The sequence below is a fragment of the Dermacentor andersoni genome, chromosome 1 (genome assembly GCF_023375885.2).
Source record: "Dermacentor andersoni chromosome 1, qqDerAnde1_hic_scaffold, whole genome shotgun sequence".
NCBI classification, from domain to species: Eukaryota; Metazoa; Arthropoda; class Arachnida; order Ixodida; family Ixodidae; genus Dermacentor; species Dermacentor andersoni.
Window position 1 is genome coordinate 180009853 of NC_092814.1, and position 15220 is coordinate 180025072.

The 15220-nt window shown below is 48.4% G+C and overlaps 1 protein-coding gene across 1 annotated transcript in view; it reads left to right on the forward strand.

Moving 5' to 3' along the window:
• The window catches only part of LOC126547415 (solute carrier family 25 member 35-like), a 77179-nt gene extending 62799 nt beyond the window's left edge, over positions 1-14380 (forward strand). Inside the window, exon 4 of the mRNA XM_050195409.3 lies at positions 2500-14380. Within this exon, the coding sequence (XP_050051366.1) occupies positions 2500-3051 (552 nt within the window). The 3' untranslated portion in view covers positions 3052-14380. The remainder of the gene's footprint in view (positions 1-2499) is intronic.
• The last annotated feature ends 840 nt before the right edge of the window (positions 14381-15220 follow it).

Sequence of the window (15220 nt, forward strand, 5' to 3'; positions counted from 1 at the left end):
ATGCAGGCCGCTCCCGTTCATGGCTCCGCCCCAACGCTCCCGCCTGCGTTTACCCGACTACCGGACACTCTAAACATCTCTATTAAAGGGCCCCTGAAACGGTTCGGACAAATTTTGTAGACGCGTAGGGTACAGCTTAAGTAGAACATTCACACCACAATTTAAGTGAAGCGTTACGTATTAATGGAGCTACAAGCGATTAGAAGTTACCCTCCTCCCTAGTCATGCTTTTCCTCCTCAACTCGTTCGCCGAGCGATCGGGGCTAAGCTCCGCCTTCACTGGTTTCGCGTCACGATGCGACGTCGCATCGTCCACTTCCGGTTGTTTTGGAGCCCGCCCGCGTGAAACCTCTCCGCTAGCCGCCTGGCCGTCGACCCCAAGCGAGAGCTATCGAAGCAGCGTGCGTTGCGAGCATTCTGTCGTAGCGCCGAACGTGTCTGGTATTCCGGTAACCACAGGCAAGCTAGTCATTTCGGCAAATGACTGGAGGCATAAACTCAAGCTGATGAAGGAACTTTAGCGTAGACGTACGTGCGGCCTGATCGGTCTGCACGGTCCAGCCACTTGTTGGCGCAGCGCTTAACCAGCCAAACAAAGCGCTAATATTGCTCTAACGAAGTGTAAAACATTTTAAACATTTATAAAAACGAAGTGTTGATGTTTACACTCCTGCGAAAAATACACACCAGCAGCAAAGGAGAATACACTTCGTTACTGCTACTGTGTATGGTTGAGCTCTGTGCCACCAGGTGGCTGCACCGTGCAGACCATTCGCATATGCGATTCTGCTCATCCCATGGCTCATCCCGCTACGGCACAGTCAAGCGGCCAGACCCTGTCCCCTTGCGCTTGCATTTGCCCTAATACCGGACTCGCGAAACGCTATTGCGTTAGTAATCTTCCGGTGTAAAGTGACGGCCACAAACGCGCAAACCCTGGCGCCGATCGGATAGCGGCAGTCCGATGCGCAGCAGCCAGCTCGCTCGTATGCTGCCTTGCAGAGGGACACGATGTCGCAGCTTGACATATTGCCAGTCGCTACGTTTGCAGTCCACAAAGCAACAAAGTCGAATCATAGTGCTCGCGAAAAGACTGAGACCGACTCTGACCGCGGAGCTCTCGTCAAAATGGAGTACGTTGTAACACAAGCAGACGACACTTGCTGTGTGCCGGAAGTGCTTAATTGTATTGAAAAATCGTTCTTGTGCATTCTCTTTATGTTACTTTCTGTTTATAAAAACAAATGAACTAACATTCCAACTATTACGAAGATCATTTGTTTACCATAAAGTGGGAAAAATTATTGATCACGCGCCCTGGTCAGCCAATCGGATAGCTCGCCCCACTGACGTCATATGGGTGATTTTCGTCATATGGGTAGGGGCGGCTTAAAATTCCGCCGAGCAGCGTGCTCCGATCGGCAGCGATGTGCATTTTTAAAACCTTATAATAAATTACACGCTTTACGCGGAGCACTTAGATGTGTCAATTAATGATCAGAAGGACCTACTCTAACGACTCAGTACGTTTGTAGAAAATCGTCAAAATCGTTTCAGGGTCCCTTTAACTGCTTTTAATAAGAATAGTTTTATGTGCTTTACTTCATATGCTTGATTTCATGTTTTAAAAAATGATAACGCAGCAAACATCAGACGTTGATGGCGCTGCGAGCGCATGCGACCTCACTGCGGCTTGCGTTTGGGGCCGCTAACCTATAACGTGTTTCTGCTTGCGTACGCAAACGCAAACGCACCCAAGCGCTTGGGGCCCCAACGCCTTGCGTCCCCAAAAAAAACATAAAACTATTCTTATTAAAAGCAGTTAATAGAGAGGTTTACAGTGTCCGGTAATCTGGTAAACGCAGGCTGAGACATTGGGGCGGAGCCATGAACTAGAGCGGCCTGCATGGTGCTGCCACCTGGTGGCGCAAAGCTCAAACAGACAAAAACAGCTAATATTGCAGTAACCAAGTGAATTTTACTTCGCTGTGGGTATAAATTTTTGGCAGCAACACAATTATGCCAGTGCCGAAAATTTACACCAGCAGCGAAGTAGAATAGACTTGGTTACAGCAATATTAGCTGCTTTTGTCAATTTGAGCTTTGCGCCGCCAGATGGATGCACCATGCAGGACGCTCCCGTTTATGGTTCCGCCCCAACACCCCAGCTGCGTTTATCCGAATACCAGACATGCTAAACCTCTCTAATACATATAAAAACGACGTCTGTCGACACTTGGCGAAAGATTGATTACATTATCTACCCGCTAGCTACTCGTAAGTTCTCCTACACCGCAAGAGTCACGTGGGTAATGTGACCACTTAGGGGCAGCGATGTTTTCGGCCGGCCAAACAACCCAAAGGACGCAAGTAGACGTAGCGGTCTGCGCATGCGCAGTGCCGTCGCCCCTAGTTCTTGCGTACGCAAGCCGCTTGCGTCCCCTATACTAAAACTCTCTAATAACGCCTCGCTCGTCGGCGCTGTCCGTGTACTTGCAGGTGCACTGCGCCACGGCGTCCATCGCGGTCGGTTACCAGCACGGCTTCAGGACGGCGAGAGAGGCCTTCATGCATATTCACCGGACGCAGGGCCTGTGGAACGGCCTGTGGCGCGCCACCTCCGCCAACGTCCTGCGCATCTCCACGGGCTCGGCGCTGCAGCTGTCCACTTTCATCGGATTCAAGACGCTGCTCAACACGGCCACGGAGGGCCGCGAGCGCTATTTCTTCATCAACACGGTGTTGGCGGCGCTCATCTCTGGCCTTGTGTCGGCGCCCTTCATCGCGGCCGTGGACGTACTCCGGGCACGCATGTACGCGCAGCCGTCGAACGCGCGCGGCGAGGGCCTCTACTATCGCAGCATCTGGGACTGCGTGCGCAAGATCAAGCGCACCGAGGGCCTGCGGGGTCTTGCCAAAGGTGCTGGGGGTGCTTTCCTCTACACGCTCACCACTTCGTCCATCACGCTCATCTCGTGGGACGAGCTCAAGAACGCCCGCAGGGAACGTCGCCACTCGAGGGATTACTATATCGACTTCGGCTACCAGTGATGCCCCACGTTACTTCTAGCCAGTGGTCCCGGTTATCTGTATACCTTTACTTTTTCCCCCGTATTCGAGTCTGGTGGAAGACTATTTATACCATGACAAGTTTGCTCGGGACTTTCGCGCTTCTTGTGGCAACACAGGCGTCCAGCTGAACCCGGTGTCAGTCAGGTACAGCAACGATCAGAAGGCTTCCCTGGAACACATGCATACCTTGTTACTGCTCATGGTAGAGGGAAAGAAGAGGCACTAGGCCATTGCATGCGTCTTTGGTCAGCGCTTTATTGGCGCAAGTCATGAAAGTCTATAGTCAGGGACAGTTAAAGAATGCAAACGACCCCCACGAAAGGTTCCTGGGTTTTCTTCTGCGTAGGAACAGGAGGCGCCCGAGTGTTTAGCAACCAGGAACACGCTGCGGTCACACTCCATGCGCATCAACAGCCAATAGCGGCAAGTGTGGAGAACAGGAAGGCCACCTCACGTGTACAAACAGCGCACAGCTAGAACTCTCGAAAGTGATTATGTGTGATATGTGATATGTGACATCGCCTAGCCTCCACGTAACATCCTTGCACACAGTTTGGAGAGAGAGATAGCAAAGAGAGGAAAGGCAGGGAGGTCAACCAGACGAGCGTCCGGTTTGCTACCCTACACTGGGGGAAGGGAAAGGGGGAACAGAAAGAAAGAAAGCGGGATACAGGGAACACTGTCTGTGCACGCAGCAAAGTGCTTGGAAATCAGTCAAGTCAAAGCAAGTGCTCCGTCGATACGTTAGGCTGCCGTCAATCTTGGTGGTTCATAGCTGGTGATGCACGTTGAAGTTACCAGTGAAGACCAAGGATCCGGTGGGCGTCAGCAGTACGTTGCAGTACGTGGCAGTATATTTTTAAGCTAAACCCCAGCCGTTCTGACTTCAGTGTGAGTATAATGATGCGGGTGAGCCATGATGCTTACTCAAGAGTTGCAAGTACTGAATTGAGAGCATCCAGCACTTGCATTGCACTTCGCGCTGACGGAGTGTGCAGGTTATTTAGGAGTATTCGAAGGGTATTCATCAGAGACCGTAGCATCATAACGACTTGCCGGTCTTCTTCGGGCAATTTGTCAGGAACCCGCGCTGTTCGCTCTACAGCCGTGTGCAGCTGTATCACTTGACGTGGCTCCGGCTCGGGTTGTGGCATCAGCTGCGGCATCGCCTCCGGTTGTGGCATCGGCTGCGGTATCGCCTTCGGCTGTGGCATCTCTTCCAGCTGTGGCATCGGCCGTACCACCGACTGTGGCATCGGCTGCGGCATCAGCTGTGGCTTCGGTTGTGACTTCCGCTGTTTTTCTGGCTTTGGCTGTTGCTTTAGTAGTGAGGACCAAGTTGTATTGTTCTCCGCCATGGCCTTGTCCGATTTAGATTGAATTGCCCCAGGCCTAGGGGGCAGAGGAGGGGGTGTTGTCGGATGGGACGTACTCTTCATAGAGGTATCAGCGTCCTTTGAAGTCCGGCGGCGTCGGGAGCGTCGCTTTCTAACGGCCGCAACAGCTTCCCGACGAGACGAATGGTCTCTCGCCATCTGCTTCAACATCGCCTTTTCATTCTTCATTTTGGGGCAGTCCTTCGAGGAAGCATCATGGGACTCAAGGCAATTGGTGCATTTGAGAACCGTGGCTGCACAAGAGTCTGCAGCGTGGGGCTCGCTGCAGCGTGAGCAAACTCTCGTGTTCTCGCACACGGCACTCACGTGTCCCAGCCTCATACAATTGCGGCATTGCAGTGGCCTTGGGATGAATGGTCGCACAGGGTGTCTAAAGTGGCCCACCTTGACGTGCGAAGGGAGAGTCTCGCCCTTGAATATAATTTTCACACAGCGGGATGTGCCGAGGCGATACACATGTGTTATGGCGACGCCATCAACGGCAGGCTTCACTAGGATCGGCAAGTCGGCGCTGGAGATGGAGACATCCACGTCGTAGATGACACCAGTAGTTGAACCACTGTTCTGGGGGATGTACGAGCGGAGCTTAACGCCACCTAGTTCTGTAGCTGTAGTCAAATTTCTCAGCGCGGTCTCATGTGTGACGTCGATAGCTAACACATTTTTTCGTGTGTTGACTCTAACGTCTGCTATCTGATTTGGCGCCACCGCTTCAAGTTGCACCGATACGGACTGTCTGTTGAGTCGCCTCAGGTTGTCGGTAGCGAGTTCTGGTACAAATAGAATCGTACTGACTGCGGTATTCTGAGTTGGTCCTACCGTTGGCGTGCTCGAAGACATGGATGTCCTGGTGGTGTGTCTTCGTTTCGCCTTGCGGCTCCGCACAAGCTCGAAGGCGTCATTAGAGAAGTCCTCACTGCTGACCGAGTAGACGCTGGTGTCATCGCCGTCGGTGTCGCTCTGGAGGCCGGTCCGCTTCCTAGACGCAGCCGCCGCTGAAGTCGCCATTCCCGGCAGAGGCACGGGGACGTCAACTTGCATCCGTACCACGAACCATGCCGGCTCTCTAAATATGTACGCAGAAGTAAGGAAAAGACAGCTGAGCTAGAGAAATAGCGTTCTGGCTCGCAGACACTTCGTCTTCGTCCTCCGCGGCATTCCACACAGTTTGAGAGTACCACAGAAGATATAGAGCTGATCCAATTTGACATGTAGGGTGCATCGACGAACACCGTCCCTACCCTAGTATACTTTATCGAGCAAAGCGAAAGTGGGGACATGAATAGCAAGGAGAAAGGAGAGGGAAATTCATTCGAGGTGGTTTGCTACTGCAATTATAGGCGTTCTCTTTCAAGGACATTTGCTGCTGTATTCTCGACCAGTCATTTATTATAGTGAAAATGATCCACGAAGGTAGTACGAACCTTAGCGCAAAACTCGGATTACGTACGTATCCACCAATATCATTGTGCGAGAGCCAGCAAAAGGACTAACACGCAGTAGAGTGATCTGACTACCGCTTCGCGCCTGTATGTCAAGTAGCAGGGAAGAAAACGTCATGGTCATAATACGCCCTCTCGAACTTCCGATTCTGAATATTCCCTGTTAACACTGCTTGTTTTGACTGAGCGAGTCTGTTCTAGGCTGAACTATTCCCCCGGCGCTCACTGCCTCTGGCGATCCTGAGATTTCACAAAACAAGACAGAGGCAGCGTGAAGCATCTTATAGTCTTGTACAATGCTAGTTTTAGGCTAAATGTTTCAAACGCATACTGAAGGTTAGAGCGAGCTTTGATCGCTTGGAGAGAAAGGTATTGTTGCTGCGCTAAGTTAGTGGGTCTTTACTAACGGGTCTGTGCGCGTGAATTGAAATATAACTAACGAACGAACTACTCAGATAGCAGGTAGGTTTTGACACCAACTGCCGAATCGCAGAAATGCATTGTCACGCTGAGAAAATTATTTATGTCTGTGAGGAGAACGTGGAAGCCACATAACTACATAGCATAAGCTTGCCTTTGTCCGGTTAACTTACTTGGTGGTCATTTCAATAGCAACCATGCAGTAAAGCCGGGGCCTGATGTCCGTGAATTACGGTTACGAAGTATAACTAATCAAAACCGAATACACAAAAGGCAAAAGGGTGAACCAGAAGCTCTGAGGTATTTCTTCATTGGTTCATACTCTTTAGGAGCACTCTGGTTCAATTCTGCTAACGCTATTCCTTTAATAAGTGGATTAAAAAACTTTCTTCCTTATTTACGCGCTACATGCCGAGCATTTTAACGCTACAGAGATCATAGAAAAGGTGGCTAACTGGATTGCAGTGGTGTCGCGTTTTTGTGGAAGGCGACAGGGTTTTGCCTATCGATACCAACTTTGCTAACTTGCAAACCTCATGTGTACTCAAGGTAATGACGTCGCCTCCTTTCTGGTGACCAGTTACTGCTGTTCAGTGCGACTCGTGTGTGAAATTATCTCCGGCTTTGTGTGCGACGTATTTATTGGTACACATGTGCAGCCCTTTCACATAATGGCATAACTGCGCCACTGCTGTTATAGCTCGATCGTGCCTACTTACACGGCAAAAAATCACAGGTACGTCCTTTATATTCCAGGAATAAGTGATTCGATTCAGGAGATGTACGAGAACGAGGGAGGGCGACTCTTTCGTAAGGTGTTAACGTTCTGACGAGATGAATTTCCATCGTTTGACGAGGACAAGAAGAGAAGTCCTTTTGCGGAAACGTTTGCTCTGGACTGGGGTATCTTGTTCACTTGTTCTCCCGTATATCCTCTGCAGGTCTCTATCTTACATATACCGCTTACTATACCTTGTATTCGACGCAGTGGTGCGCTAAAGGAAGTTTAGTGGCAACAAAGCAACGCTATCGGCACTACAACTTTGAATATGAACATGCGTTGTTCCTTTCACAAGGTGCCTCTTTTCATATTATTTTCCTGCCGTCTCATGTGAAACATGGTACATGGTAATCATTTTCGTTTGGGCGCCTTTATAAAACGGACACAAACTCTATGTTCTGAACCTGTGCGGAGCGTCGCCAAGTCATCAGCTTTCAGACACGGGTACACGCAGAAAGTTTCCGTGCGGAATATCCACTCCATTCTTAGTGGAATGCCCATTCGTAAATATATGTTTAAGTACGTACGTATCTGAAATTCAGCTTATAACCACCTAGAGCATAAAGGGGAAAATTGTTTTGTTCTTTGTAACGTCAGGCCGAGCGCCAAATATTTCGCTAAGTCCTTGATAAGTCCTTTTTTTTCTCCATTGCCTGGGAAAAGTGGATAACTTCAGTTTCATTCGGAGTGCAAGTTGTGTAACTACTATTTAAGGACGCATTTGTTACACCATTCGCCAGCAACAGGCGTTTCTACATGTGCCACTACATTCAAGATTACAACACAGCATATCTATTGGGACGTTTGTGTCAAAACTAGGGCCAGTTTGCGCGTGGTATTGTGCACACCATTTTTTTCGAGGCACTTCTCCTTTTGCGAAACTATCTAGTTAAATAGAGGCATTGACGTACCTTGGAGAAACTAGTGTAGGTTTATGCTTTGCGATTTCTGTATTTTCGCTGCAACTCTTCTGGCTTTTTCCTTGGGAAGTCATCGGCGGTGGCCAATTCACGATGTATAAGGCAGTAGCACTGAGCGATCTGCATTGTTCAGGACACAATGCTCGCGTGGCAGGGATTTCTTAAGGATAATCGATCGCTGCGTGCACGAGTGTTTGTATTGCACTGTCCGACTAGCGAGTGAACGAGGCCTGACGGCCAACACACAGCGAACACGCTTGGCCGCTAGAGCTTTCGTTCATGCTCGTCTGCTATTTTGGTCGCCCGATCAGCTTAAGCTGTAGCTGATGATGCCAACCAGTTGCTTTGGCATGGCGGCGGTTGGCGTGTTGAATCTGCTATAATCAACGAACTACAAGGGTTCAAGTATACGCGCCGGCTCTACTAAAACTGCACTGCGCCGAAGCCATGGTCTGTCGAAGAACTTCAATTTCTATTTACTTCATGGTGATCCTATACTATAGCAGCTGACATATTCCTTTATTTATGTACTGGACAGCTGTGTGCGGTCCGGTGCACTGTAGCCAGTTGCTGCCATATGCTACGAAATAGAAGTGCACGCTACGTATTTCGGTAAAAGAGCATAGCTTTATGTTCGTATAGTATTCGTGGCCAGTGTCAAATACACTTCTACAGAACATCCACGCTAAAGGCCTTACTCGCGTTATTAAGGTTCCTGCGGTCTGCGGGGCTACACGATAGACAGGAAGAACGCCGCCCCTACCGCTCTGTAGAGTACGCGGTTTGGTCGTGCTTGTCTCTATTTCTTTCTATCTCTCCCCTTCCGATCTCTTTCTCTTTTTATCCCCCTTCACCCTTCCCCCGTGCAGGGTAGCCAACCGGAACTGCCTCTGGTTAACCTCCCTGCCTTTCTATGCATCCTTTTCTCTCTCTCTCTTTAGTACGCTTGCGCCTTCACCCATTGTGAACTAAGGTTTAAAACAGCCTTAACTCTTTGTTGCATGAAGAAAGATTACACATGTAAACAGTTCTTACTTTTAATTTTTTATTAATGTGCATACAGGGAAATTCAAGATTTTTTTGTGTGTATGTGCTTGCAAATGTTTATTTCACAAGAGGCAGAATGTCCGCCACAGTGAACAACATGCGCACCAGCTCTAGAGAGTGTGGATGCCGACAGCTTTCTTTTGCTCCAGCAGGTGAAGTTCCTGCCCTCACATTAACAAACGTAAGCTTTAATACAAAGTGTTTGGAGCGGCCCACGTTACTCTACGTTATTGAATACGAAAAAGCAGTCACTTTTGCCGGTAGTAGGCAAGTATAGATTGCAGTGGGGTATCCAGTAATGGGTATTTGTTGGGGAGGGTGGATGGGGGCACGCATTTGGGTGGGGAGAGCGTGGCTGGGCAGGCGAGTGTTGTTTGTCGCACATCGCTTTATGCAACGTATCCTGACATGCATGCAATTCAGGGCATTCCACGGCTACGTCCCTAATACCTTGCATTTCGCGCATTTATGTCGCCTCGCACTTGCCTACGTAGATTTTACATATTTGTGCTTTGCATTATTTCTGAGGGGGAAATGATTGAAATTGCCATAACGCACGCAGCATCAACTAAACTTGCTTTCACAAGCGTCATTCATTTCACTGTGGCAGGAGCTTCTGGTAACTCCTTCAGTTATGTTTTCCTATTAGCTCGCGGCATAATAAGATGAGCAAATTGTTATTACATGAAAATATGAGGCAAATATATATAAAAGAAATTGAAAGTCAAAGGGGCATAGACACTGCGCAGAATTGCTCCAACGCACGTGTTGTTCCTGTCATGCGTCGTGTCCACTACAGTGGACATTTTAGAATATGTGTTCCGAAGAACTTCGTTTCACTCAGCCACAATATTTGCAGCTTTTGCCTCCGAAGGCTTCTTAAATCACGTGCAGGCAATTACATGTACCAAACCGCAATGTCACGAGATGTATAAGTAAAAGCGCGGGGACCCACGTGGCTATACCCGCCGGAACAATGGGATCTTTGAAGCCGAGTGGGAGGAAACGGTATAGTTGGTGGCACCGTACAAGGGTGGCTATAGAAAAGTTCTGTTGCCCACTGAAAGTGACACTATGCACAAGAGCTTCTCGGAAGCACTAGCTCCGAAAATCGCTGAAATTTGTCCGTTGTAGTGAACAGCGTGCAAGAAAAGGTTAACGGAAGAAGCTTCGATGCCGCGAATGTGAATTGGTTCTGCTATGCACTCGAAACTCGCATTGTTAGTCGCCCTGTGGTGTGTCTTCATCTGATATTGCTTTGGCTGAACGTGAGCATGGCCTAATGTCCCGCGCTGGGGAAGAAGTAGGCTGACTGCGATGAAGCGCGTACCTGTCTTTGAGTGGTCGTCTGGTTTTACTAGCTTTAAGACACGCTTTTCATGACCGAATCACAAATAATGTGGTATGAGAATCTGAATTCTGCGCGCAGCACCTGTAAGCGATGTCAGATCTCCGGCGGTAAACCCGAGAGTTGTTCCTATATCGGAACGTTGTTTATGAATTTATTATTTGTATTTTTGCCGAGCAATACAAATACAGAGTATTTTGGTATCGATACCTAAAATATGCGACGGAAATCATATTTATTTTATGATATCGGCAAAGAGGGTGGACAGCGCACTGCGCTTGCTGGCGCCACCACTCCTTACGGTAGACGACAGATCTCGTTTCCAGGCGTCACAGCATTTTCATTGTTGCACACATGCACACGGATTGAACGCAACTTCAACTTAATTGTCTCACAAAGTTCGAAAACCTTCATTCTTGCGAAAAAAAAGCTTTTCCATTTCTCAGACCTAAGTGAGACTGAAACATTCGCAGGAGGAAGTTTTGTCGGTTCAGAAGCGATATTCTGCCAGGAAAAAAATGATTAAGACATGCATGGTGGCTGGAAGAATATAGATCACGTAACGACACGCAGTTGACGCCGAGCGTTCGGGTAGTACTGCAACCGTGCACGTCCCTTAGATCGCAGAGACGACCTTCACATCTGTAAACAACTTCACTTGCAAGCAGGAGCCAACGTTTCGACAAGTGGGCCTGTCTTCTTTAAGGCCTTGACCACTTGTCGAAACGTTGGCACCCGCTTTCACCTTGTTCTCGCTTTGCTCATCGTCTTGAATTTCCTTCTCCCGCCTTCCCCGTGTTTTCCCTTCACTTGCAAAGACATTGTATCTCAACAGGAACCGAGAGAAATAATCCCGGGCAATGTCCACAGGAACAGATGTTAATTCCAAATATTAGACACCGATGCCAATTAATCAGCATGCAGTGTAAGTTAAAATAATTGTTCTACATATGTCGTCAGATATTCACCTTAAAAAAATATCTGTTATGTTTTCTTCACGGGGAAAAAAAGAGGTTAAGGGGCCTATTAGTCATGTATATACTGAATTAATACTAAGGCATTTATAAAGTAAGGCAAGAAAGAGGAACCAGTTATGACTTCAAGAGTACTTTATGCATTCACTGTTTACTGAGTCACCTGTACAAAACAACAAAATTCAGTGGTGATCTAGCGGTAAATGCGAGAGAAATGCGTTGGCATTACGTCGCAGCTCTTTAAGTCCCGGATCCATGATTGAAACCGCGTTCACCACATTACAAACTGTTGTTCAGGAGCTCACTCGACGCACGTCCTGCCTCATCGAGGAACGAAGTGTAACTGACGGTGGACCGGAGCAGACAGTTGCACTGACGTTGGTCTGCTCGTGGCAGGCTACCGCTGTCACGTGGCCGACTTCCTACGCTTGCACGCACATACATTTGTTTTCCGCTTTGACAGTACTGATGCTAACGCATTAAAAAATACTGAAAATTTTGCCGAAAGACAGAATCTACAGTCACGCCACTGCCGTGCACCACGTGCCTTTAAAAATTATGAAGAAAGAAGAAAAAAAAAAACTCCTTTTTGACAGAATGCTCAGCAGATCATGTGCGATTAGATAAAGCATCAAAATTGAACGCTACTTGTTTCATGGAGCAGCTTACCTTTTACCTGAAATCAGATTGTCTAACTGGCTACTTGGTATTCAGCAGCGGAACGCCATAGCCACCGCGACGAGTGGGGGCCATTTTGTGTCTTTGACTATAGGACGACTATGCGTCACTGGCTATAATATACTGGCCGGAAAATGATGCATAAAAGTGAGTGCCAGTTGCCCTAAAGCATTAGTACGATTATTCTGTATTACAGAATGGACCGAAGAGAAACTCGACCTTCACTAAAGTGACGTTGCGTGTGCGTTCGCTCGGAAAGCGCTCACGTAATCCCTGTTTTTTTTTTCTCTCTCTTATTTCTTTCTTGGCGTCCGCTTTCGCATTGTAACGGTTGTAGCAACATGAACGCATTCCCACTCGCCCAGTTCTCTATTAGTGTGCGCATACTGTCTTAACTACAATATACTTATGTAACCCCACCCCACCTTTCTACTTGTTTCAACCGTATTTTTTTTTTACCACATATGAATCTTACGATGACTTCGAAAGCATCGTTATTTCTTGTCTTTTCTCACGTTTGCCCTATTCTTTTGTGACATAATTGCACTATTGGTTGGTTCGACCCTTTTAAACATGCGCAAGTTTTAGTTTGTCGACAGCACGTATAAGATGGACGCGCAACAATTCAGCAATACTTGATTTGTTCAATAACGTGCCATTGACAAAACGTAGTATTTACTCCTGAAGGATTCGCTCGCAGGCTAGTTGGTACATTTATTTTAGTACTAAGTTTGTGCAGTGCAAAAATGAACAGAATGTGAAGGAATACAAAACGACATAGACCGGCGCTGCTCTTTAGCATTGGCCTCACTTTGTTATGCTAGAAGAGGTACATAGCACGTAGGTGCGCGCTACGGATAAGATTGATGGTACAGGCGGCGCCGGATTAGTGCTACCGCGCTAGAGTCTGATAGGCACATAATGCTGCCTCACGTCGCTACTTCCTCGCACGGGCTACTCTCACACACGCCCGAACACACGCAAGGAGTTACGTCACCCTTGGATTCTGCCAAATAGGCGACAAAACGACACAGTTTGAGCAAGTATTCTGCCAAAGTATCAGGGTTAAGGTCCAAGAACAACGCACCGCCTAAGACGGACGCCGTTGTTGGGGACGCCGGATTAATTTCGGTGGCGACGAGCGCTTTTGCATTCCGTTCCCGTCGCAATGCGCCCGTGGCGGCTGGGTATCGAACGTACGACCTCGTGCTCAGCAGCAGAATGTTGTACAGCCACTGAGCCACCGGAGCAGGTCGGCAAGTATTCTGTCACAATGCCATGCTTTCACTTTTGCAGCGCGTGGCAACTTTCCGTATTCGCGATATGCCTGCTCATTTACGCGCGTTTGTTGAGACGAGTCGTTTTTGCGCCAATTTACGAGTGACGCCGTTTAAACGTAGAAAAACTATAGCATAGCGCTATTATTTCTCGTCTTCTCCCCGGAACTAAAGCGGCCGAGGTTGACTGCATTTGTCGCTGGCCTCTCGTGCCGCTTGCCTTGACAATCTTGATCTCACATGCGCAGTACGCGCAGGCGCGCAACGTGAAGGCGAAACGTACGCGACTTCTAGACAGTGCGTATGCGCGGCCTACGCTCTGGCTGTACTACGATCCGCGTACTGGCTGTGCCATGTGACTACGCCGCCGTGAAGCCACTGTATGCTTTAAAACTTGGCCGCTGTAATGTAGCGATTCTTTTCCCTTGATTCTGTACCTTTCTTATCCACCGCTCATGAACCGCCGATCACAGTGATAAAGTAGGCGGAGCGCCGCTCGTACCATAGACGAAGGGCTAAAAGGAAAATAAGTGGAATAGGATCGTTACATTATCCCGACCCTGGATTCAGTACACGAATGTGTATTCAGAGGAGCCTCTCCATGGTATAGAGCTGCAACAGCACGCCAAATGATGGTGGCTAAATAAAAAGTAAGTGATTTCGTGGGAAAGCGTGATAATAGTTTTGCGTGTATTTTATCCAAGAAGAGCATTCCGCCAATGTCACAGCGATGTTTTGTTCCCCACGAGTTTTCGTGCTACCTATGCAAAGTATATTATCTCGCAAGTTCGCACTTGTGTGAACCGAACTCTGCGCCCACGCACATCATGTGATTGAGGAAAGTGCATGCCGAAGTGGTTGCTGCCATGCGATCAGTGTTTTTGGAGGAAGTACCAAGACTCCAAGCATTGCTCGAGCTTGAAACGATCGAGCTGTCTCCGTGCGAAAAATAAAGGAGTGTTATGAATGTTGTTTATGGTTGTTGTATTGTGTAACAAAAGGAATAAACAATTGCGTTACGAAATTTATCTTTCTTATGTTTTTCTTCAAGAAATTCGCAGTTAAGCGTGCTAGGCGTTAGCATTGAAGTAGCTGTGCGTAACCATGTTTTCACACAGTAATCGTGAACGAAAAATGTACCGACGATTACAATACTCCCTAATTCGAAGCTTGAACGTGTTTTCATTTCCCGAAATATTGACTGGCGAGGACAATCTGTCTCGTGCGGCACATTGCTAACGGAGTGAAGTGTGGCGCGACTGCCTCGCTCATCGGGAGATCGCGAGCGGCAGCGCACGGGTGACGCGTGGGCGCGATTCACAGCGGCCGCCACAGACAGACCTCCGCTCATGCAGCGCTTTTTTCCATATTGGGGGCGAGCAGTTACGGAGTCGCCATCTGTCGGAAGCGCCCCCCTTGCGTAGTATGAGGGATCACGCGGCGAGCTCCTCATAGGTTTCGCTTACGGCGCTCAATAAAAACACCACGCGGCAGCCCTCCTGGACATTTATGTAAGTATTCTCAAAACGAGGGAAGTTTTTGACCCTCGATATAATAATGTTGGGCAAACTGAAATCACAGAATCGTTTACAGACGCTATCTCTTTACCGAATACGTACAGTGAACGCCACTGCGCGCGGTCGCCGCGATGGAGACTCCCGAAGCGGCTTCTTGCGTGAAAGTTAGGCAAACGCTGAGAGTAAACTATGTGAAATATGTTCTTATAGTGGGCTGTCTGTATAACCAAATGGGACATAACAGAATGAAGCCTCAATGCAGCGATCGCACGGGTTCGCAACGACCGACTGCGCGTCTGCATGCACGTCCGTGCACAAGGTTTGGCTTTCGCTGTGAGCGCGTTTTC